Source organism: Battus philenor, unplaced genomic scaffold (genome assembly GCF_028537555.1).
Source record: "Battus philenor isolate CCGP_79_NKW_IND1 unplaced genomic scaffold, ilBatPhil1.0.hap1 SCAF_13, whole genome shotgun sequence".
NCBI classification, from domain to species: Eukaryota; Metazoa; Arthropoda; class Insecta; order Lepidoptera; family Papilionidae; genus Battus; species Battus philenor.
In genome coordinates this window covers 6,473,438-6,500,204 of record NW_027181675.1, presented here as the reverse complement: position 1 = coordinate 6,500,204, position 26,767 = coordinate 6,473,438, and the positions used below count along the sequence as shown (strand labels likewise).

The window sequence follows — 26,767 nt, the reverse complement described above, 5'->3', positions numbered from 1 at the left end:
TAATTTAATTTTATAATTAATTATTTTTTTAAACATACTGATCCGAATTACTCATAAATAAGATTATAATTTCTTAAAATAATTAGGACTTTTAATGTACAAATCATGTAAATGTAAGAAATTTATAGATGTTTTATCTAGTAGAAATTCAAAGTGTTGCATTTTAAAACGAGATAATAATTTATACTTTGTGATAAAATTTATTAAATTACAATGTATTTAAGAATAAATAGTTTAACAAACCTGAGACGGCGCTGCCATAATGCCGACTGCGAAGCCGCACACGATTCTTCCTAACAACAATAATGCATGATGCACTGCAGTGCCTATTAATATCCACCCGATTACAAGCGGAAACGTGGACACTTGCAAGGTCCGTCTTCGCCCAATCGCCTCCATAATAGGGCCCGATAACATGGAGCCCAGTGGGGTTGCAGCTGAGTGTATACTGGCTGAAAACAAATGAACGTCCCAATTTAAGAACAAAATAGAAGTATATGTCACAAAAGTATGAACAGGCTTTTTTTAATTAAATAAATTTGCGGTTATAATGACCGCATTAAGACTTAATGCAACTGATAAAGAATTAACCATCGTTTCTGAATATTAATTTTAATTGCAACTTTTAGACGACCATATTGTAAAGTTTGGTAGGTAGTAGTTGACCTCGGGTTTTAGAATGTATAGTTTGCTTCTTTTGTCCGTTTTGAGCAAGAGTATAATTACTGGAAAAAAATTACAACACGACAATAATTTTTGCGAAAATAATTTATAACTATTTTTACATACAAATCTCTTAGAGAAAACCCTCTCTACTTATCCCCTCTTTATGTCATACAAACATACCCATCTATAGGTCTTAATTTCCAACGCGAGTTCAGTGAATTTAGTATGTGAGTTTAGACCTATTTTCATACTTTGCAGGTAGTGGTAATATTATTTTTTTCACTCTGTGTAACGCTTTTTAGAGTTTAAATCCCTTACCTATGATCATTATTCATATTCCATTTATACAATCGCTCTTTATTATATCGGGTGAGGGTTAGTAACTCGAATTATACTAGAAGTACGTACATGTTAAAATGAATTATTGTTTACTATCTGTCGCTGCATACTTTGTACTGCCAGAAGTTAGTCTGTCGCATTCCAATACAAAAAAACTTAATTATTGCGAATAAATTATAATATTTGTGGAACGTAATTTTTTATATACTTGCAAAAACAAGTACCAACAAAACACAATAAATATGATCTATACGTTGGTGATACGTTTTTAGAACTGACCAGTCAAAAAATAATATTAAAAACTTATATCTATAATTTCAAAATAAAACTCTTCACGTACATCAAATCATGTCATTTATTTCTACAAATTAGCGGCGACTTGAAGTTTTGTTTCGGCATCATTATGGATTTAACACTTTAAAATTTTCATTGTATCTATTTTCGATACAGTCTAACAGCAACAAAGCCTCGATAGACTTAAGTTACCTTTTGCTGATAAAGCTCCATCTCATGCAACTGTTTACAATTGGTATAATAAAGTTAATCGTGGCCGTAACTTTTGCAACGACTTAAAGAAGTTTATCATTTAACGACGACTACAGAAACTAAAATCGAAGTTGTGTAGCACATGATCGTCTGTCACAAGAGGTTACCAGCAAATTAAAGTAAGCATAGGCATTAGTATAAGCCAAAATCACAGATTTTTAAAAAAAAATTAACTGTGAAATTAAAATGAAATGTATGCATACAATGTCGCAAATAACAAAACTTGGATTCATTGTTAGGATGCTGAAACAGGAGACAACCTTTACAGTGGGTTTCCATAATGAGACTTCCATACAAAAATTGAGAGAGAAAGAAGCGTTGAGAAACTATGATCGCCTTATTCTTTGGTCGGACTTTCTGTTATGCAACAGTTGTCTTCGAAAGCAAACCTAGCTTTGTCTGTGGTTTTGAAAAAAACCGAGAACTACGTCCACGTAGCAGATTCCTCTTTCGACTGGAGCCATGCAAAATCTAGGTTAAGTTAGGATAGTATAGGATCTTTTTTAATACCAATAATTTAATCACGACAATTATTACGTAGTATTACATAAAGAAAGGTTTTTAACGAAAGATCATGGGCACGTAGACACCGGTTTTAGTTACATTGAAAAATAATTAAAACTTCAAGCTTATCTTATTTACTTTAAAAAACGCCTACATCCGAGTTGTCAATTTATTAAATCTGAATACCAGATTTTATTAATAGCCATTAGCTACTCAAGACCATTACTAATTAGAACTAATTGATTATACGATTCAACGGATTTCATTCATAAGTTGGAAGTTAAATAGCTTCAGAATAAGTTCCTTTATACAGCACAGGTTGTTTCCACTGATGGAACTTTCGTCAGCGATATGGTGTGGAGTTAATTACTACTGTTTGTTTATTCTGTTATGGTAGGTATCATTTGCATATAGTGCATACTATTACGGTTTGCAGTTTGAAAGGCGACGTAGTTACAGTAATTACTAGGCTATTTAGCCGCATCGTCTATGCTTCTCGATCGTTTGCATAAACATAGTTGCGCAGGATTTTATTTACGTTGCACAACATTATTACGGGCAAGGCGTAAAAATAAATAATGATCTTTTAACAGTGGGATTAATACTGATCGCATTGGGAAATTTATATGTCTATAACGATCGAAATTATCCGACATGAATATAATTTTCGGCGAAAACTACTCATTACATTTCAAGGATGCTTCATCTTCATCACTATTTCAGCTGATAGATGCCAAATGTAAGTTTTAGGCCTCTCGTCTTGCGCTGCCCATATTCAACGACTATGTCGCCGGTGTTCAGAGAAAGTAGGCCTCCACGCCGCGCCCACTGGCTCATGGTTGTTACTCGAGAACCTTATCACCCCAATGGCCGTTCGTTGCATGAGTGATTTGCGCAAAGGGCGAACCATTGCGACTTCTGACCAGTAATTCTTCGGGCTACGTCTGCGAACTTGATATCTCTACAAATCTCATTTCTGATTCCTAGCAATTGCTCTCAGGGCGACATTCCGACGCTTGCTTCATGTTATTAGTATAAAATAAGTTTAACTACCCAAGCACAAGTACGCAATCAAAAGAGACGACAAGGATGATTGAGCTACATAGGCAATATATAACTTTAATCTGGTTTTCTAACTGCGTGAAAAAAGTAGTACGATAAGATTTGAAATAGGAAAGTATAATAATATTTATTATTAACTTCACCCAACACCTACATAGAAACTAATATCAAATTTTACAATAAATACTTGATTTAGCTGCAAATTTATGTGATGAGCCTAAATACTATGTAACCTATGCTTTCTTTTTTAATGTTTAGACGCTCTATTTAGATGGCAATGGGGCATCTCTCCATTGCGATCATCTAAAAAAGTAGGTAAAAGATGAAGACGCATTTTGTTTACATAAGAATTTATTTTAATTAATGAACTAGTGATTAGTCGCCTGTAGTTTTAATCTCGTCTTCCCACATACTCGTATATGCGTACCACATTAGATTCCAAACATAAGATAATTATTATCACTAGATTTATGTATAAATCTAACTTTTAGTCCTTGCTACGTATCAAACAGTAAAATTGATCTTAATTTTATTTTTAATGCATGTCATTTTCTGTGCATTTGGGTTATTTATTTATATATTAATATTTATATATATGTATATATATACATATATATACATGTATATATTTACACACACACACACACACACACATATATATATATATATATATATATATATATATATATATATATATATATATACATACATAATTCACGTGAGAAATGTATGAATTAATCGAAATTTATAATTTTTATATCGTAAAACTTAAGAAGATTATAGTTATAATAATATAACATCATCGGTCCATGTATTTTCGCGATATCAACTAAGCTACCGCAATGAAGAATTATCTCGAGAAGGAATAAAAAAGCTTTACGGTATTCGTAGCAATGAAATGTGCTTTTTGAATTGCACTTTTATAAGTAAGGGAAAGGGACAGGTGATTGGTGAGGCCGTCAACAGTCGTAAAGGGACATAACTTTTTTTTTTATAAGTGAGCTAGTTGTAACAATGTAATAACTTCAATTGTAGGCTTACCTTATCTTATTATTACTAACCGGTTAATATCACTAACTCTATCCGCCGAATACAGTATTATTGCATTTTTACGTTACGTTAAAGATATTTAAAATACACTACAGTATAACGAATGAGTAAATTATATTTTACTTTTTGGCAGTTCAGACGACGTTACGCAATCACAAACATTTTACATACTCTCTCATTTAGGAGGTATGTATTTATTATATATTACGTAAAGTCTATTTTAAATACGTTAAAATTATTCGCATAGTATTTTAAGAAACTAGCATAGACAGCGACAGTTAGTTGGGTGTTCTTTATTCACCGATGTACACATAGCTGGTCACAATGTAATTGCAAATTCTATATTACGGAACACAATAACTTTTGACATAATGCTGCCGGCATTGTTGATTTTTGTATTCGTTTGAATTATCATCATGCTATTGGTTAGGCTTCTTTGGAAGAGATTCTAGGCAAGTAATATGGAATGTTTGTAACACGTTGAGTGTTTCGAGATAAAAATATTGGGTGATTGGTAATAGTTGTAAAAAATAAAAGATGTGAATGTATAACACATTTGTCGCAAATAACTTTAAATTTTTATCACCCTGTATAGTGATTATTCTGAAACTATTGGAATGTGAGAGACCAATAACTTCTGACAGTACAAAGTTTGCTGGGACAGATGGTGTAAGCAATAATTAATTTTATCAATATGTAATATTTTGAATTAAAAAACGGTTTTCCTTGTTTTAGATACATTATGTTATGTATTATTTCTGTAAGCATTGATTTTGATAGATTTTACCACACATTATTTGACAGCAACTTATTTTCATCATTTTGAAGTTTACACCTATAACCAATCACACCGTCTAAAACATTAACAGTGTTTAAATAAAGAACGGTATCAGAACGCTCCTCGTTTTGTTTCTGTGATAGCACATTTCTGTCCATATTTATCACCTTGAAAAAAGATTGACTTACCTATCCATGAGCCCATCTCCTCGTCTATCCTCATGCTTGAATTTTCATTCTGGAGCTGCGGAAGTGCCACTGCAGAGAAACCGATTGGATGTCCAGCTCCGGCTGCTAATACTAGCACAGCACATGTAATGAGACACTGCAACAGATTAAAAACGTTATTTATGAATATAAAATATTTATTATCTGTTTTGTATGTAAACCGATTAATTTATAAATGAACAAAAATTTGCTCGGTTTAAATTTTTCTCAACGCGTAACAGTACAGTACGGGGATTAAAAAAAAATATTTCAGTTCGCTAATTAAATACGGAGAGATTGGTTATACGTATAAATATTGGTAATACGTATAAAGCTTTAATGGAGTGAATGTATAGCTCATTTGTTGTCAATTTATGTATGGTAATCAAGAATGTAAACCCTATCCTAAAATTAATAATTTCAGAAATATCAAACAACGTAATTATATTATAATATGGAAAAGCGTTTCCAAAATTCCGATTATAACATATTAAAATTAACTATTGTGTACTATTTGTCCTAGTAGTCTTTACTGCCTAAAGTTAAAGCTCGGTCGCATTCCAATAGAAAAAATAAATTAATGTGACATGTTACTGTATCTAGAGATCTTTTTGTACAGGGGCTGATTGAAAGAAGGGTTAAAGCTTTTACGCTTATAACTAATCAATTCCTGTATTTACAAAAAAGCAAAAGCTAGCATAATTTATAAATTCATATGTTTTGTAGTGTTTCGGAAAAAAATAGCTAAAACATATTAGTAAGATAGATAAAGACTTATTATCCTCTTCATTCTTTGCTTGTTGTAACCATAGAGGAATTATACTGGTTATAACAAACGGTGCTTGTTTACGCTATAAGATTGGAGACAATGGCTGAAACGACTACAAACACGTCCTAGCTCATATACCACTACCAGTAATTCCAGAAACAAGAGTTTATCGAACATTTTATTCAGATTTAATCGTAACAGCTTCAGTTATTAACACTTTAGTTATTAGCAAAGACCAATATAATTGTTCTAACATTTTTTTTATAGCAAATGTAAGTTATAACTAATTTTACGTGACATAAATGAATCCTACGGATGAATATAGTTGCCCACTGCAAGGCATAAGGCTCTCCTAAACATATTTATGGGGGGATATGCTACAATCGCCATGCTTGGTAGACGGGTTGGCGATTGCAGTGTGGTATTATGATATGCGGAACGCCCGCCCTCGCCATCTTCTGAATGGACAGTATCGGATGGTTATTATTGCCTATTGTTTTTTATTAGGTTACTTACTTGACATAACTATTTTAACAGAATATGTTAAAAGGTATACCACGTAATCTTGATTTTGCTATATCAATATTATGTAAACCATTATTATATGATATTTGGAAACGTTTTAATTGATTTTGTTTCAAAGTCAGATGCGCAGTAATTATGGTGCAGTGATATAAACAACTTAAGGCTCGAGAAATTTGGAACATAGGCAATAATATTTTTAACACCGAAGAAAGTTATAAATTGCGTAGTAAGAATATAGTAATACGTCTTGCTCTGTTATAAATGGCTTGGTTGAAGTCTGAATCATATCTAATGGAGGTTTTTTTTTGGCAAAGGTTAATAAAAATGAACTAATGTTTATCTAAATACCTATGTTGTGAACATTGTACTGTTTCTTACATAAGTTAATTTTGCGCACACAATTATGTCGTCGTAACGTATATGTGTGTCACAACGAGGACATACTACATCAAATTATCCACAAGTAACCTTGCAAAAGTCGGTCTTATCTTTATAATGGACTTCATAAAGTATGCTCTTTATAGTCGCGACTTAAATGTCAAATTATGGCAATATTTGGAGGGCAAAGTCAATGTTAAACCGTATTAGAATTTCGAATCTTATGAAGCGTCCCTTATTAAAGCAATATCGACACGAACATTGTGCGTGCAGCGGTCGACGACCAGCCTCGAAGGTCGGATGTAAGTATTCAAATTCAGGGAGGTCATCCTAGTAAGTAATAAAACTACTTGTGAGTTTAACAATAACAATTTTTGTTATATTTAATAAATATCTGAGAATATTTTTAATCATAGTTTAAGGAAGAACCCATGACTTACGTCAGGGGGGACATTCACTCATCACTCTGGACGTACTCAGAGTTTCGTCATCGTCATTTAAGCGATGGAATATCCACTGGTGGACATAGGCCCCCCTCAGAGATTCCCCATAGGAACAGCTAGAAGCGACCTTCATTCAGCGTTCTCCGATGACTCCAACAAGGTAGCATAGGTAAGGTTGTCTATCCGTGCTTATTACTCTAGAACATTAAGGTCCAGCGCCCATCGGTTCTGCGCTGTATGTGGTTTGTTTACTGCCTTTTCTTTCTTTTTCTTTTATTTCTGACTAATAAAGGCTTTTATTAGAAAAATTTCGAGACTCATATTTTATTCTTTTAAAATATATTTAGTGACAGTATTTAATTTTTTTTAAAACCTACTGTTATACGCCAAAAACATGGAGCTTTCGCTCTGAGGCACAGGTTAACTAATAACTTAACAATAAATTGGTTAATATCTTATTATTTATTTACATTATAATTTAAGCAGGTTATTCTTCTAAATATAGACAAAGGCATCGCTATGGTAACCGAACCAGAACCGAAACAGCTTGATGATGAAAGATCTATCACTGCTGTATAATTTGTGACGTAAGAAAGACAATTGAATAATAAACATTGTTATGTCATGCCATTAATAATGAAAATACAATAACATTCTTCGACACATTAAAATAAATACTTTAAAGAGTGATGCATTCATATCATGTCATGCTCTGGTGTTCAATTATTGCTTTAAAATTTTCTACTGAAAATGGTTTTATAAATAAAAAACTAATGGTTATAATTTATTAACTAATAAATTTCATCACGATACTCCTGTATATTACCTCGCGGATTTCAAATTAAACTAAGCCGTAAAACCCGAAAAATATACAGCAGATAAAACCACTCCAATATAAGTAAATGACTACAGTATAAGAACTTTACAAGACTATAAGATTGGTAAGGGCCTGGTATATCATGAAGGGATAACAGACAATATTTATACAGGACATTATATTTTAATTTTACGAAATTCAATGAGAAACTCCGCTCACTTGCATCTAAAACCGTAAGAGCAGAAAAACTTTTATAGCATCTCACGTTTATAATATAAAGAATATAACGATAAATTAGAATAGCGTTTATAATTTTTTTAGCGTATCTTTTTTTTGTGTATAAATAGCAGTGAGATTTAATGGGCTCTAGAATAGTATAATCAATCATATGTTGATGTAAATTATACAAAAACGATTAAAGATTATTAACATCAATTAATTTTCTTGACATCTATCGGCGAAAAAAAAAACAGACTGTTACTATTTTTATTACGGGTTTGAGAGGCCACTGATTTCTGAGATTACTGAGGCGTGTGCTCCATTGAGTGTCCTGTCACAAGGGTCACCAAGATGAGATTTCGGCCTAGACTGTCGTCACTCAATAGGTGTATTGCATCCAACTCAAGGGCACCCAAAAGGGTGGAACTTCGAGTTATTCGGTTGCTATTACGTCGTAAGGATTACAGCCGTTCGCTAGGAGAAGTGGCGCTAGAAACTCCGGCAGCGCCTTTATCTAGAATGATGGCGATTGTCTCTCTATATGTTTTTACACGTCGTGACGACGGCTAGTTTTTAATTGGTTGCGAATTGCTTTGTAAGTTTTTTGTCGAGTCGTCGTCCGGGTGAAGTAACTTCACTTCAGAGCTATGCCATTGTTCGAATTGGACAAAGCCAAGTAAGAAATAACAGTAAAGCTGTCGTCAGTGTCATTTACACTGGAGTTGTTAGAGCCGAATTTGCTACAAAGTTCAAAAACATTTTTTTTGTTGAAAAGATTTTTCAGATTTGTAAGTATTGACACGATAATCATGATTTCTATAAAACTTACAAATTCGTATTTAAAAATGAGAGTCAGCTTTATAATGTCAAAAAATTAATCGATACGATTGCTTTATTATAAAAGTAAGAACAGAATATTACAATTGAGCAAATGTCAGCAAAAAACGAACATATATTTTTTTATAAAACTGATTGAATCTTAACAAATGTGGCCTTGGCTTGGCAGCGATCAAGTTTCAAGAGCAATTAATATGGAAGCTTCTTTGTTATATAATGTAAAGAGATACCGTCCCATAGTATAAACAATTTAATTTAGTGTCTTGTAATTAAGAGGTTTATTTAGTAGATTTCTATTATGTTAAAATCTTTTTGTTATTATTGATGATGTATTCGCAGAATTATTAATATAATCAGATATAATATATATGTTGAATAATGTGTTATAGCTCATTTGCTGTCAGTGATCAGTGTATGATATACCATATCCATAAATCAATTATTTCAGAATTTAAATTTAACGAGATGATAATATAGGAAGTTAAAGCGTTTTAAAAATTACGCGAATTAGTATTTACAGGTTTTATACTGCCAGAAATTATAGTCTTATCACATTCCAAACGAATTAATGTAATAAATATATTTCATTGTGATTACTTTATATATGTGAGTAGAAGAGTTTACCTATTAAAACCTTTTAGGCCTATAACCAATCACCTTGCATAACATATCAAGGCTAAAATAAATTCAACCAATAAGTATTGAAAGCATTATTAAAATGGTGTGCATTGCCTCTTACGGTATGAGAGGACAATATGTCTTTAAAAACAAGGGAACAGCTTATGAACGAACATATTTTTTTCAGTTACGTAAGATTAAATGTCAAAGGCGTGAGAATTGTTAGTTAAACATGTCTAGTCTTCTATTAGCTGTACGTTAATAGAAATAAGTGTGGTTCCTCACTAAAATTTAAATTATACAACCCTTGCAATGGTCTAAAATAAGCTGCGGTTTTTAAATCGTTAACATCGTTTTTTCTATCCATAAAGATATCTTTTCATCATTTTAACCATAGGACACATCCATTGCGGAACAAACTTCTATAGATTTCCAATAGGATCGGTTGGAAGCGGCTTACATCTAGCGCCTTCCATCGATCTCAAGAAGATCGTGTGATCACCTTGAGGTAAGACGTCCTACGCTGCTTTCCGACAAATGAATAGAAATAAATTAGTCAATACGTCAGTCGTCACTTTTGACGTCAATTTTTTTTATTTATTACCTTGTTGAGTCCGATTGAATGTTGAAATATAACGGGGACATATCTGTGAATCGTTTCAAGATACATATTAGATTTTAAAGATACATATTGTTTTAGTTCATTCACCTGGTTGAACACACCCCGCATGGAAGAATATGTTTCTCCTTTGACGTATGGTGGAAGGGTTGCTGTGGAACTGATGCTACGTAAAAAACTTTGGAGAGCCTCGTATTCTTCTTGACTGTGCGCCTGTTTACTTTTAATTTGCGGTTTCTGGCTCTCAGCCAGCATTGCCTCGTGTGCGCCATCACTATAACAAATAAATAATATCAAATTAAGATTTAAAAAGAAATAAAACAATTAAAGAAATATTAATTCTTTTAAATAGGCTTTGCTAAACAACTTCCAAAAGTCAAGACATTGATATAACATACATTTAAATATTTATTTATATGACGATTACTGCCAGGTTCTTGAAATAAATAATTATTCCTTTAGCGCTAATCTTATAATTTTTCCTGTTATAAATAGTCTATTTGTCATTAGCTTTTTAATTACTTTATTGATCTCGCCTTAACATAAGCTTCTAATTAATGTATCATATTTGACTGAGCGTTGGGTAAGACAAAATGAAATATTAAATATTGAAAATTTTAGCTTGTTAAGCTCGTAATATTATAGTTTGAAAAGATGTTTTTAAATCACGTAAGAACATAGCCTTTCATTCTATCGATCGATCTATTGCCGAATCTTCATCCTAAGCATGTGACATACGTTACCTCATTATTAATAAACCTTCACTGGAATTCTCTATCAGTCAACCTAGAATTATCAACTTATTTAACTTAATATTATTGCACAATACAAGCAAAATATATTACTTAACAGGAGACTTTTTACCTATAAGTTGATTGTATAGAAAGTTAATGTAGTAAACAAATATTTATTAATTTTTTAAATAAAGATTTCAAATAAAACAAAAGAAAGAAGTAAAATTTATCAATTTTAATTTAGCATATTTATAAATACTCACTGCTAAGTACGAGGTATCTCGTGATAAAGGCGTCAATGTCCAATGTTTTTATTAGTCATATGTGTTTCTGATAGTAAAACCATATCACCATGATTCGTGTAAAACTTTTGGCAAATCACCGTGAAGCTTAATTTTAAAATGTAATTGCATTACAAGATGGCTACTCTTTTTTATGAAAAAACATAACGATGTGATAGACAACAAAATTATGTGTGTGGTTAGCTTAACAATAACCGTGCAGACCGTAAAAACACTCGTTAAAGAGGTCACAAAAAATGTTTACTATTTTCAATTATCGATGGTTTATACCTTGGGTATTATTGCTTGGAGTAAGATGATTCCAACGTTGCAACTACATTCACCATTTGTAACTTATAAATAATATATAGTAAATCTAATATATAAAATTCTCGTGTCACGGTGTTCGAACTTGAACTCCTCTGAAACGGCTTGACTGATTTTTACCAAATTTAATATGCGTATTCAGTAGGTCTGAGAATCGGCTACTATCTATTTTCTATACCCCTAAGTGATAAAGGTTGTTCACACTTAAAAAATTTTTTTTATTTTTTTAACGAAATTTTTTGTTTTTATTTTTTTATGATACAGCATACAAGAATACATACAACCAAAAATTTTCACACCTCTACGATCAACCCTTATTTTTTATTTGTAAATTAAAATATCAATTTTTTTTTGCAAAACAACGTTTGCGGGATCAGCTCGTAACATATAATCTTCTAGTCTTTATCGAAGTCTATCCATTTTTTTTCTTCATCATCTGAATCAATTAACGACAATGAACAAATCATCAGTAATCTGAAAGCGCTTTTAAAAAAGGTTTATATTACTTTTTTTACTTCTTCTGTTAAACTTTATTTATGCTGATCTATTAAAGTTTATGATAAACATTTGATTTTCATGATCAAAATTATCAAAGAATATTTTAAAATGATTTTGAACTATTAAAATTTATTGTAACAGTATTAAGTTTTGCGGAGATAATTCAGAAGGTAATAATTGAATTAAAATTGTGAATTGCAGGGGCTCTTAACGATTTTGAGGAACCACAGATGTTATACATGTAGCAAAAGCGAAAATTAAGTAAAATTAAACTGCAAGTTTTCATTTTGTAATCGACAGTTTACGGCAAATTAAACATCTACGCATTGCCGTTAAATGAATTATAAATCTGCATGAAAATTTTTGTAGTGATAAATATAATATTAAACACGTTGTAATTTACTTACGTTGTAAAGTGTCATACGTCGTAAAAATTTACTTACGTTGTAAAATATTTAGAAAATTAACTTATGTTTATTGTTCTTAAAATCTCTGAAATTAAATTTCTGGATGGCGAAAATGTATTTATTATAGTTACACAATTTCATTAGTAACTATTTTAGTATAATTGACGTTGACTTTGTGTAAAACCGGCAAATCTTACAATAACTACAAATAAGCTTTGTCTTGCCAAAAATCTCACATTTTTTAAATTGCTGGGATTATAGTAGAGAGTAGATCTCGTTAGAAAATATTCTTCATTCCTGTTACTGGGGCCCATTCGTAATTGAAACTAATGTTTTAGCAAAACACAATCACCACTCGTTATAAGATAAATTGATTACATAGATAATGGACGACATTTATTTCTTAATTAGTTGATTTAATATATCTTTTCTGATTTTGTTTTGGATATGTAAAAACAATGTTGATTATAATTTCAAATCACATCTTTTACAAAACGTTATAATAAATATATCGTTGAAAAATAAAATTCTATTTTAATTAGAGCTTGTGCAGAGAATGTTAATACTATTTCTATTTTGAGCGAACTGCTGGCATATGGACGTTATTTTAAGTGCTCATGATAAAGACGTGCAAGAATGACGATAAGGTCCGAGTAAGACGACGCGTGAACAATTAATATATTGTTTTTATATATTTGTTTCTTGTAGGTATCGTTTAATTTTAAAAGAAAGTTAGAATTTTAATAGATATTTAAATTGTAAAAACTCCTGTATGTAGTATATAGATTGCTGTTTTTGGATTAAAATCATCAAAATAAAAATCCATAACATCAACTTGACCTCGGACCCGGAACATAAGTAGGTCATTGTCGCTTTTGAATTGATGACAAGGAAAATTATTTATTATTTAAATTTGTTGCTTACACCATTTCTTACAATTTATAGTTTTTTAACTGTTTCACAACTTTGGCATATTAAAACGAAGGAAAATTTTTTTGCTGGATAAATAACGGAGGACATGTGTTAGGTCACGCGTAGTATTTAAGGAAAAAGGAATTGTATTTATAAGACGATACTGTGTAGATCTTTCTTCAAATTATTTTTTTTTTATGTTTATATGCGAACATACCAGAAATGAGCCAGTCAATATTACGTCAAAGTTTACTTATGTATATGGCAATATTATATAGATTATATTATAGTAAATATGTTCGGTGGTAAATAAACTTTATTATTAATAATCTTATATGTAAAAGGTAAATGGTGAGAAATTTTTATTTGACATATTTATTTTAAGTATAATTGTTATTAATCAGGAAAATTTTGAGCTTTCCTTACCTCTGTATCTTGAGTATTCTAAGCTTCCGTTTGTAAGATAACGCATATCCAAACAATAATAGCACCATGATAGCACAAATTTATATATTTAGATGTGAACTTGTCAAGCCCAGCGTGTCCTAGGGAACCCGCAGTGTGACTGGCAACAAGTCAATTGTAACTATCACAATAACCCTTAACCCTGATGTATTGAACGGTATCTATATTTCTGTATATTTATTGACCACATTGTAAAGGATAAACTTATTCTTATTAAACATTGTTATCTCACGATCCACCGGTTACATATTTCAACGTTATTGTATATAGTAGATATAAGTACTTATAGTTTAATATTATTTTATAAAAATTTACTATGTCTACTTAGGCATGAGTTTGCTGGCACAAAAAATAATTCTTAGTCATAAATTATTTCTACATTTTATATACATTTTATCACGAATTGGAGAAATTGTACAGAAGGAAACAGACAATAATTATTCTGAAGTTAAATTAAGTATAAAATAAAACAGTGAAAAAGTAATTTAAATTATAATCATCAATTTATGCCTTACATAAATATTGATAAATTGTAGTGTAGTATTAATTTTTTCATTATTATTTAATCAATAATTCAAAGCGTTTTATTAAACTTGAGTCACTGTTATATTTTTTTTGTGTAGATTTTATACATAACTTTTGAGCCTATTGAAGCAGTCTATATAAATAATTGATTATATTTAATTTATAACGAATACCTCAAGAATATTCGAATATCCGATCTGTGGCTATCCGCTAACATTCTGTACACTCTTTGAATTATTCAGCATAATAAAACAAAATGTAAATGATTTGACGCAAATGAAAAAGTTTTTATATCAAGTCGTTTTTAAAAAAGTTCAGAAAATTGCCGAATCGGGATACGCGAACTGCATATAGCGATGATGGAAGAACATCATGGGGATTTAAGCCGGTGCGAGTCCGACATAACCTGTTCTTGTCCTCACATGGCGGGTTTACGAGATCCCACCCGCAAAGAGCTTGGAAATTTGAGGGTATGGAAATGCTATTAAAATTATTTCCTATATTTTTATAATATTGGTTAGTTATTCATTTTGGTGGTTTATAATATAGGTCAAATAAAAAAATGGTAACATTGGCTATTATTAATTGTTGCCTTTATCGCTGCGCAATGGTGACATTATAAGTGAGGTGAAGGATGGTCTCTCAGGTATAATTTACTATTTTAATTGATACAGGATTTATTTGTTCTTGTTCGGTATATTAGATAACTAAACAAGATGTCCGAATATCAATTCTAAGAAAAAAACTGCTTTACTTATTTCGAAACTTGACTCATATGACAAAAAGTATTGTAGATTTATGATAATGGTTTTCACATTACTGGGTGGTCCCTGTACTGTATTTAACTCGCACGGTTTTGTATTTAATACTTACGGTTTAACTGTATTACATAGCCCCTCTACATATAGAGACAAAAGTGCTTAAGTATTATGTGATAAGAGAATATTTTTACACTGTTAGAAATATTTCCTCTTTTGCAAACGGTGACTCTTGATATAATTTTAAAAATTACTTTTAAGATGTTTTAATTTGTTGTTAACCAGGTGCATTTATGTGTAAACTTGTGACAGCTGAATTGAAGAAAACGTAGATAAGGATCGGAAAATTAACTGAGCGAATTAACTCAGAGTTATATGGTTAACCGAAATCTTCGAAACATAAGTTAATATTAATTTCTTTAATAGAAAGTGATGCGTTATGTGTCAAAGCATAGAACCTGAGTAAATTATGTACTAAGTTAAATATGGTAATTTAAATATTCATTGGCATTTAGGACATTGACATTAATACATCGGTTTCAACTTGAGCTGCAAAAATTTGATAAAACTTAAGGTTTTATGGCTGTTACTAAATGTCATTCCCATTATTGTTTATAAATTAATCGTGTTATTGAACAAAGTTGAGTAGAAACAGAAATACAGATTGATTTCACTCTTCCAAGCAGTTTTTAAAAATTTATAATTCCAGTCTGATGCAATAAAGACAAGAAGGAATCATTTATGCTGTATACAGGGTGATCGGTTGTAGGTATAAAAGTTTTAAAGAAATAAATGTACCGCTCATTTTTAGTAAAGCATTTACACCTATTCCAAGTCCCCATTTATAAAGTGATTACTCCGAAATTCTTTTGGAATGCGACAGGCGAATAACTTCTGGTAGTACAAAGGTTGCAGGGATAGATAGTAAACAAAAATCAATATTCACATGTAATACTTCGCGAATTTTGAAAAATCTCTTTTCTACTATATCACCATTACGTTATTTAATATTTCTGTTACTATTGATTTTTTTATACATATGATCCTTTAAGGCTTTTTTTTATAACCAATCATCCTCATCATATATAATATAACTTCCCGTTAAAACATGTAAGTTGTTCACGCTGCTGTAATAATTGTTCTTTACAAAAAAAAAAAAACCCGCTTAATCTGTATCTTTAACACGAGCTCTTTGAATTTATATTATTAATAATCATTTATAAAAACCATTAATGTTAAAACCATTAATTATAAAACTTTGATTGTGATAAAAATAGTCATTAAAATTTTTTGCACTTTGTTATACATGTATGAACATCTGTAGTTTATATTTATTTATTACACAAGTCAAAAAGGTTTGCGTTTACTTGGATATTAATTTAACATTTTATGGTTAAGATAGTCGCGCCGGCCGGCCAATCTCACACTTATGATGTAATTAAAGAGAGTGGTGTTCACTCAGCTTGGGTTAGACGGCCGTAAGTTTATCATTGAATGACTGAAAATTGCAGCAATAGAAGCTATTACGTACAAAATTGGTTGTTCGAGCATCGGTTTTTGTGATAATCTAGGAAATTGTACTGTTTTGTTGCCATGCTGAGCGTTTCTTGTGTTCATTTATTAATTTTTTCGACTTTGTATTTTTATCATACTTTTTATCGACTTTGTGTATGAATAGGAGAGAGCGCAGATCAGCTTTTTTTTACATCTTTGCCTTTATCTTCTTAACTATTTACCACGGTCATCAGAGTTTGTTTTTTTTGCCGTGTGTTTAGTTCTTCAATATGTCTGTACTTAAAAGTCAAATCTCAAGCGATTTCGTTTGGTTTATGTACATTAACAAATGTTATTTGATACTAGAAATGCCGGACACATGTCACTGTTGAATGTGAGATGTCGAGAAATGTCAAATAATCTCTTCTCATATTATTCTTGCATTTCTCTAATATTACACATTTTATAAATATTTATCAATAAAATTACAGTAGGTTAGACACTTCAGTCGATGCTACTACGTCTTCCTATTGTTAATTTTAAACTGTTACCTCTCGAATATTGTCAACTTTAAAGTAACCTTGACAATCCAGTCCATGTTCTACAATTAAATTCTAGCTTCTATTTATCTAGTACAGTTTATCTGGACATGCAAGCTTCAATAGTCGCACAAATCTAAATGTATGGTTTCTAAATGTGTCTAAGATAGCATAAGAATAGCTTGTTAGTTACGACGAAATTAATTACCTGAATTACCCGTGCTTATGCCGTGTATCTTTGTTTTGTATATACTAAGCAGTTTGTTCCATCCTTTTTAACCTTAGTTAATATTTTAAAAAATCATGTTTGTAAAACTTCGGAAATTACTTGCGGAATCATTAAAGTAAATAAAAAAATAATTACGCCTCATTACGTACACAGATTAAAACATTTTACGGAAACAGGAATAAGCCTCGTAAAGCAATGACTACCTTTTAAAACACAAATAAAAAGGTATTTTTTCATTTTAACGACAGTTTTAAACAAAGAAACAAATGTCGAAAAAAATTACACAAAAAATGTCTTATCACTTTTTTCAAGGAAACGCAAGTCTTGAAATTGCATCGAAATTTTTTGTACAAAAACTGACTATATTTTATAAATACCGATGATTCATCTTTTCATGAATTGTTTTTTGTTAAAATACTGTGAGGGTGATGCGAGAAAGCTCGGAGATGTGGGAGAGGGTGATGTTACCTTGTGTAGTGTTGGATTAACAAATTCCGTTATAAATATTGCAATTTAGTGATTAAGAAGGGATTTAGATATGACAAATATAGTAATATTACACAACAAAATTTTATTCTTGAATGCTATTGCTAAACCAATGTTAGAAACCAAAAAAGTCTCATAATAGTTATTTGGATAAGCAACTATTAAAAAAAATATAGACAGAGTTTCATAGCTGCGGTCGTAGGCGAAAACCGATCGCGTCTGTTTTTGCTTATTCGACTTTGTACAGAAACTCTACACTACTGTTTTCGAAATAGCATTTATAGCCAGCAATAAAGGAACAAAGTAATAAGATGCAACATGACATGAAAAAGGTATAGTGTTAATTATAGTGCTACCGAAACCGAGTATTAGGTATGCGTGAAGCGAAACGGAGGAGTATAGGCCGCACTGTCGCGACAGACCGCCGCCGCCGCGGGCTCTTTTTTCACCGGCGGCCCCCCTCGTCACTTTCCTAAGGCGCGGTATAGTGACATTGGTAGCACTATAAAATGTTTTTGTCGACGAGGTCACATTCAACTTTTCTCCTGTTATGTCAGTTGTCAAGGCCCGAATCCTGATAACCGAGGAAGTACTCGAGTTTAGTTACTATAAAGGTGTCAGGATCAGTGCTCTTACACTGTTTAGGCTAAGCGCCATCTGTGATCGGCCATTTAAAATTCGGTAAAGCTGAAAATATCAACGGGTAAGTAATGTGTGATTGAAGATAATCATGTTAATCCACTAGCAATAATACGACGTATTTCAAGTCTTGAAATTAATAAAAGAAATGATATTTTTTTTATTTTTGATTAATATGCCATTGAATTTTCGGCTTTGCAATTTAGCAAATTAGCGGCAATGCCTACCATTAACTGCTTTAGCTGTTGCGACTTTGATTGCATCTAGTGAAAGGGATCTTGATTGAACCCCATGGGCAGGGTATGCCCAATAGAGGTGAAGACTACTGCACGCGTAAAGCTCCAGTGTACGATGATTACATTCTACTGGGTCCCTAGGCTCACTGGCAAAATCACGGCTCTGACAGAATTCCTTGAGAAGTTGGGCTAGATTAAAGTCATTCGACGTAAAATGAGCGTAATGTCGCGTAGTTGCGGAAATCAGACCTTTGTGACAATGAATTTAATTTTAAAAACAAGAGTAGCCTCTTTTTAAATTATATGAGAGCGTTGTACCAAATAAAAAAGCATTCATGAATATAAACAAATTAACTCTTATGTTCTCAAAAATATAATCAAATATCGATATAATCACAGCTGTAATTTTTTATCGTCCTTATTATTAATGATAAAATACTTTGTTAATAATAAATAGTTTGTCAAGAAAAAAGGTACAAACGTAGTTATTATCTCGGCGTCTTATTACTCCCGGCGATTTTATATCTTCTCAATGGAGTCATCAGAATAATTTTTTTGTAAGTGCCTTGTGTAAGTAACGAGAAACCGTTGTCATCATGAGTACATCATTTTGTATATTTCAGATATTAAGCGAGATTGAGGGCTAGTCATATACAATGAAATTAATTTGACCTCGTAGTATATGCATATGTAATCACCCGCGTGACTATGTTCTCTGGTTTTTTTACTTTTATGTTTTTTTTTGTTGAAGTAATTACAGGCATATCGCTTATATTATGTGAAATTGATTTCTATTACATTTATGACTTTTAAGTGATTTTAAAGTATGCAAAATATTTTTGTGCTATACTTAATATATAAGAAATAATTAATATTTTTTCTAACCCCTATAGCTCTATCGACTGTCAAAGATAGATTTATTATAATAAAAATTTAAAACAAAACGTAGAAGCGTGTACTTAATAATCTGTTTTTATACATTACGAGTTATTGCTAACACCGTAATAAATAGATATAGATATGTTGTTGAATTGTTTAATTATTAAGGTCATGTAAAACTGTTTCCGTATAACCATGAGATTAACTATCCGTATTCCCGAAAACATTAAAATAAAAGCAATAATCGATATTATCTTATTGTAATGTTGGAAACATTCTCTTTCGTTCTGGGAATATAAGTTTTCTCTCTCTCTTGGAGGGCACATTGCGTAAACCACTACGGGGGCATTTTGAATAAATAGTTAGTAATAATAGATAGTAATTTCGGATTATTTTTCTGAGATATATAGGTTGCTTTACCATGTTTTTTTACCGTCTTAAATCAGCTGGAATGATAAACTATTAAAGTGTGCCAATTAGAGCCTGTCGGATATCAAGGTCCCATCCTCATCTTTTATTGTTATAAAATCAACAAAAAAAAAACATCTCATGTTTCAAATATGTTCTGGTTCAAATATTTTATTTAAAATTACGAACGTAGTTGAACAGTGTATTATATAAGAATACAATGATTTTCCCGATTCAACTTCCTTGTTTAGATACAAACTTGAACTGTTTATATAGCACTTCAACGATAAATATTTTTATTGAATACATTATTCGCGGGAAAAAAGTAACAATTTTTTATTGTTAGTAGACGATCACTTGATGGTAACGGTCCGCGAATAATCAATAGCTTGATTTATTTCTTATAGCAATATTAAATTCTATTATATATTCTATTAGTATTCTGTTCTTACATTAAAGTCCTTGCATGGCCGCGTGATATTGTATGTCTAACAATAAGCATTTAAAAAAGGCGTGTAAAAATTGTTTTGCAGTTATTACAAAAAATAATATTATATTTATCACTGTTGTTGAAAAAAATTCTTTGTTAATAATAGATAGACGATAGTCAAGAAGAGACGCTAGAAGGTAGTTATTAGAATAATCAATAATTGATTGGTCGGTTAGGAAACCAACACACGATGTAGGTCACAAAATTGTTTCTAAGCTTCCATAGGTTGCGTAAAATTCAGTGTCATTGTTCGTATTTTTAATCTAAATTAATCGTGTCATCAAATAATAATAAATTTGATGGTAAATGAGTAGGTATTAAAATAATTACGTAATTTACGAAGTTTTTTTACGTTATGTACGTTACTGGATATCTGAAACTATGAGGAAAACAGATGGTGTGCGGAAAAGCGGTTTTGAACATTAACGTAGCTAGGCCACTCCCTACCACTTTACTAATTGGTTGGCTATCATTTTAAGGCAACCAGTGAAAATAATAACGTGATACTGCGTGTCATGTGTGGTCATCAAGGTTTTGGCAAATTTTTGTAATGGTGTAATATGTTACAGAAGGCTTAGTATTCAGCTAGTTTAAGCGTTGAGGTTTCTCAATCCAGGGCCACGTTTGATCTACCGGTCGTGTTACATAGATTACCGTTCATTAATATATATGATATAAAATAATACAGTTACATATACAAAAAAATATTCATCTTAATGTTATTTCGAATTTTGTACAGAAACGATAACTGCGGCTACATGATATAGGAGGCCCAGTATACAGCTAGTTTGGGACAAAAAAAATTATAAGTGTATGTTTAACTATGTTATACACATGGAGATTGGACATTTAAACAAATCATATATTCAAATATCAGCCATTGAAAGTTAAACATACATGGGGATGAAATAGTATTAAAATTCCCCACCAATGGATTACTCTTAATACACCGGTCGTATTCCACTCTGTATACATATATGTATATATACACATATATACACACTTGCACGTGTTTTGGTTTTCGATTTTTACCTATTCAAAAAAATAGAACAAAGAACCTGTATCAAATTTTGTGTGAAAAACGAAATTAAGTGCGCATGTGTGCGATGCATTCTGAATGTTGACTGGCATACGGAGAAGCTACTTTGGATAAAAGCAGCGTTTATCGGTGGTACAAAATGTTTTCAGAAGACCGAGAAGATGTGAACGACAAAGAGCGTGCCGGACGCCCTAACACTTCAACAATAGACGAAAAAATAGATGTAGTGAAGAAAATGGTATTGGCCAATCGTCGAATCACCGTTAGAGAAATTGCCAAGGACCTAGGCATATTTATTGGCACTATTTCTAATTACGTTATATACATAGACTATATTGTCATATGTAAATCGACTATTTACCGTCATAAAATTTTATTCGTTTCATTTTTAGGGAGAAATTAACTTACACGTACTCAAACATGTATTTATATTACCGTTTTTTTAATATATTTAACTGATTATCCACAAAGGTACTAGCCGTGAGCCCTTCACATATATATTACAGATAAGCAAATGTCTAGATTACCCAGATGATTATATAATACGTTTACTCTAAAAGCGCTTTATCTTTCTTTCAATAGCACAAATGAATGAATTATTGAAGTAGTTGATATTACGTCGTTGTAAATAGTCACAGTAAGCGTAAAAACGCATTGGAATAGAGTCCTGTTCAGAAAAAGCAATGAATGTATTTAAAAGGGAAAATGATAAAATGAAGCATTAGCCCAGCGGTATGGTATATATGCTCAAATAATTTGAAGTTCTGTTAAGGTAAAATCATAAAATATAAAGATATAATGTGGATAATATATAGCATAAATAATATTGCATGAACATTGAGTATTCGTTGTGAAAATCGGTTGAGACATGTTTGAAACCTATATCATTGTACATCAGTTTCATTCAGGGGACTGAAATTTGCCATCATAAGCCGATTCAATTCCAGGGATCTCATAAACCTACATAATTCACACAAACAAGTTCCACAGGATGTATATCCTCTAGGTATCGTAATGCGTGCCAACCCTGCAAGCGTAGCGATTATGGTATATTGCCCTAATAGATATTTTTGAAAGAGGTTATGCCTTACGATATCTATGGGCTTCATCGAAAATATTTTAAAGGTATAAAACAATTCATCGTGAACTCTTTACTTTTAGGTATATTTCAGAACCCCGTGACAACACATTTATGCTACAATTTGTATTTCGGTAATACTCAATAAGTTTTATTTTAATTTCTTTTAAAAATTTTATATTTAAATTTTAAATATATTTTTTTATTTAGTAATGTTATGTTCAAAAATCGATGCCAGTTAGGAGCTCGTGCAGAATCTTTGGAACCTTGACATTTTACAATAAAATGTAATGTGATAGGTACATCTGTGATATATCAAGTGATGTTTCATTGATTAGATAACTATTAGGCAATTCCAATGAATTGTATCATATAACGTCATATCAACATTTTGTAATAAAACATTTTTGAAAATTTGCTTACAGATTTTTTTTATAAAAGAGATAAAATTAAACAATAATTTGACAATGGTTCAATAATTATTTAACCATATAAAATTTTCAATAAACTAAGTGGTTAACTACCCGAAAATATTTTAATTGAAATAATATTTATTAACAAAAAAAATTGTATGGGAACTATTGTGTACGCTTAGCATATTATCCTTTAAACGTAAGAAGATTTTAATTACCTCTGATTATTTTTACAATTTTTTTTACTAATTTCGATCTCACAATAAATATACAGATACGTTGCAAATATATTTTTGGAAATCTAAGGTTTGTTGGTTGAAATCAATTGCTTATTACAAATCATTTAAACTAAAAAGATTTTATGAATATTATATGAACGAAGTCTATGTGAATCTAATGATTTAATTTATCGGGATTTTATTAATGGTATTAAAAACTAAATATTTAATGCACTTAAATGGAAAATTGGTGAGTTCTATTAGGGCAATGTGTTTTTTATATTAAATATTCATCAAACGGCGGGCTCGCTGATCGGAAATCCAGGAGCTAAAAATTAATATTAAAAGAATCGTGACTTGCGGTATTAAAGCGAATTGGAGGCTGTGGATATCGTTAGTGGTTTTTATGTCTCTACACTATTAAAAAACTCAAACGGAGAAGAAATACATTTGCCGGCGGCAGGTATGAGACGGGTTTACTCATTGACTACCTGAACCTTTGATGACAAAGATAAAAAGTTGCCTTTTTACAAGGAAAAGAAAATAAATATACGTTGTAGTTGAAATTTTAATCACATTACTAGAAAAATATTCGCAGCATCTCGGGCGTGCTTTCTAAAAACAATCGGAACACATTAATTCAGCGATAATGTTTGTGATTCTTTTGTATGTCTACAATGCATTTTGAATATGCACGGTACCAGAATTTCTATTAGGTGAATATAATTACGCAATACTTTATTACTTTCAATTTACAACATTCACGACATCAGAATTATAAGTTTAAATACTGTCAAGTCAATAATATTTTGTTTTTAAAAATAGTAGTTAACTTTAATATGTAAGATAGGGTCATTTATTTTAAAACACTCATATTTTAGCAGCTGAATATTTTACACAGATAATGTTTTTTTATATATAAGTTCCCTTATTGTTTGCCCTCTTTAATGTAATAATTATAATAATTTAAAATTTTATAAAGTGAAAAAAGGGAATATTTTATGTCTGCGACTGACCAAGCAATGTAAATCAATAATTTTATAAAAACCCAAAAAAAAAAATTCATCTTCATTATTATATCAGCCGACAGACGCCAGCTGCAAGATCAAGGTCTCCCCCAAAGATAACCAAGAGGACAGGTCTTGCGCTGCCCGCTTCCAACGACATCATAAAGAATTTACTCAGGTGTATTAGTTACTTAATGATATATTATATTGCATATATTTCTTTAGTAAGAGAGCTAAATCGAAATATAGAAATAATCTTTATTACAGAGAGCGATCGCTGTATTGTACTTTCAACACAATAAGCCTACGTGTTGTGTTTAAGTTTTAGGTAGGGAATGACATCAACTAGTATATCATTGAAGGTGATGACCATCTGTTTACTTTTGTTGTATAGAATATAAACAAGTCATAATCATCGTATCATCATTTCAGCAATAGGACGTCTATGGTTGGACATAAGCTTCTCCATAGATTTCCAATAGGATCGGTAAGAAGCATCATCCTTCGTTACATCCTTCGTCTTCTGACCTTAATAAGGTCATCTGTTCACTTCTTGGATGGAATTCTTACGCAGTTCTTGCTAGTCTGTGGTTTCCCCTCCAAATTTCCCCTTGTAAGTGCAATTATAGGTTTGTAATATAAAAATAAAGAATTTCGCCCTTTAGTTTCACTTACAATATCACCGAGAACTAATTTTTTTTGATGTCCCATGAAGGACACCAAAAAATAAAAAATTGACGTGACTAGTGCAATAAAAACTTGTTACGGGTTAAAATAAAAACTGCTTGTTAAGCTGAATCAATGATCGTAGTTGAAATAACTGTAAACAATAAAGGATAGCGGTGCGAAAAATCTTTGTTTTCGAATGGATGTATTTAAATCAGCTGTCTTTGTCCAATAGCGATGTTTCACGTTTTAGACTTGTACTCTACTACCGGTTTTAAAAACAAAATCTAGTTACAAAATAATTTTGAAACGTCTGAAAATGCCTGCCTTTACAACTTTAGAATAAATCAATGTAACTGAGGTTACATTATTTATATAGAACGCGATGGAACAATATTAAAATGATTTAAGATTTTTTTTTTATTTGGTATAATTTGAAATAAATTCTGCAATAATTTTAATAGAAAATAATAAAACTTATTACATAATTTTATTATTAATCGTCGTATTCTTTATGGGTATGTGATCCTATATGCGAAGATTGTAAAAGTCGTAATTATTTTTAATTTTGTTGTGTATGATGTAAAAATACAGACAAAGAGTGCAACGACATGCATTCGTATTCTGTAAATATTAATTATAATAAGCTACATATGAAATGAACTCACCTTAAACTTTTATCCTTCATTTTAGTTTAATAACACCGGTTTTTCTTTATTAATTAGGAAAACATACGAACTTTCACCCGAGTACGCAAGCTTGTGAGGTTAGCGCAGTATACATACAGGACTTGTTTCACTAGTTATTGGATCGTTGTGAATGTAATCTGTGTTATTCGATTCATGAGTACGTAACGCTACGAAGAAGCAGCAATAGAGACTGAGGATTCGGTGTCGGTCGAACTGACGGCGTGCGGCGTGCGGCAGTCGGTCCCCGCGATGTTGCGAGATGCACGCGTCGTGACGTCATCAGTACGTATTTCTTACAACCTTGAACTGACAAATTCGTACATGGTGAGGTTGATAAATCATAAGCTTCGATAAGCGAAAGAAAATTTCATAACGTGACAATTTTTTTTCTTAATCACGTAACTAACTAACCATGCTATTTTATCCGTCAACAGTTTTAATATAATCATATTTTATCACATTGTTTTTTTTAATAAGTTTTAGTTTAATATTGCATTTTATTTATTCACTAATGATCGCCAACAAAATTTACAATACTGTTGGCAAATACATATCAATAAAAAAAATACAGGACACTGCAATTTCGGCGACAGGCAATGTGCAAGGTTAACAAAAAAAAAATCTCAACTATTGATCTATTACCTACATACTTTAATCAAATTAAAGACGGCTTTTGAAATTAAGAAAAATATTCTTAACTTCCAAAGCCGTCGAGCAATTATGGCAGCTTTGTATTGAAACTTTATAAGCCCGTTATTACGCCGATAAAGAGATGCCAACATACTTTTTTATCTTCAATTCAAACCTTACTTATTGAGTTGAATGTCCGTCTCCGTATTTTAATATTGTCAGAATCGATTGACGAGAAATTAAAAAAAATAAATGTCCTAATGTGCATATTACATAAATACAATGCGGTCGTGATTTTTGCTAATAATATTTGATAAATAACTAATGTTATAAAAATCTAATAA

At 31.2% G+C, this 26,767-nt stretch overlaps 1 protein-coding gene across 2 annotated transcripts in view; it reads right to left on the bottom strand.

The window, feature by feature from the left end:
• Nucleotides 1–25,965, bottom strand: part of LOC137933251 (facilitated trehalose transporter Tret1-like) — a 30,327-nt gene extending 4,362 nt beyond the window's left edge. The window contains exons 1-4 of one of the 2 annotated variants that reach the window (XM_068777122.1): nt 25,773–25,965; nt 10,467–10,650; nt 5,134–5,269; nt 244–452 (exon numbers count right to left, since the gene is read on the bottom strand). In XM_068777122.1, coding sequence (XP_068633223.1) covers nt 244–452; nt 5,134–5,269; nt 10,467–10,650; nt 25,773–25,792 — 549 coding nt within the window. In that variant the 5' untranslated portion in view covers nt 25,793–25,965. Of the gene's footprint in view, nt 1–243; nt 453–5,133; nt 5,270–10,466; nt 10,651–13,961; nt 14,062–25,772 lie in introns of those variants that run through there. The other variant, XM_068777121.1, reaches the window with a different exon arrangement.
• Nucleotides 25,966–26,767: the final 802 nt, after the last annotated feature.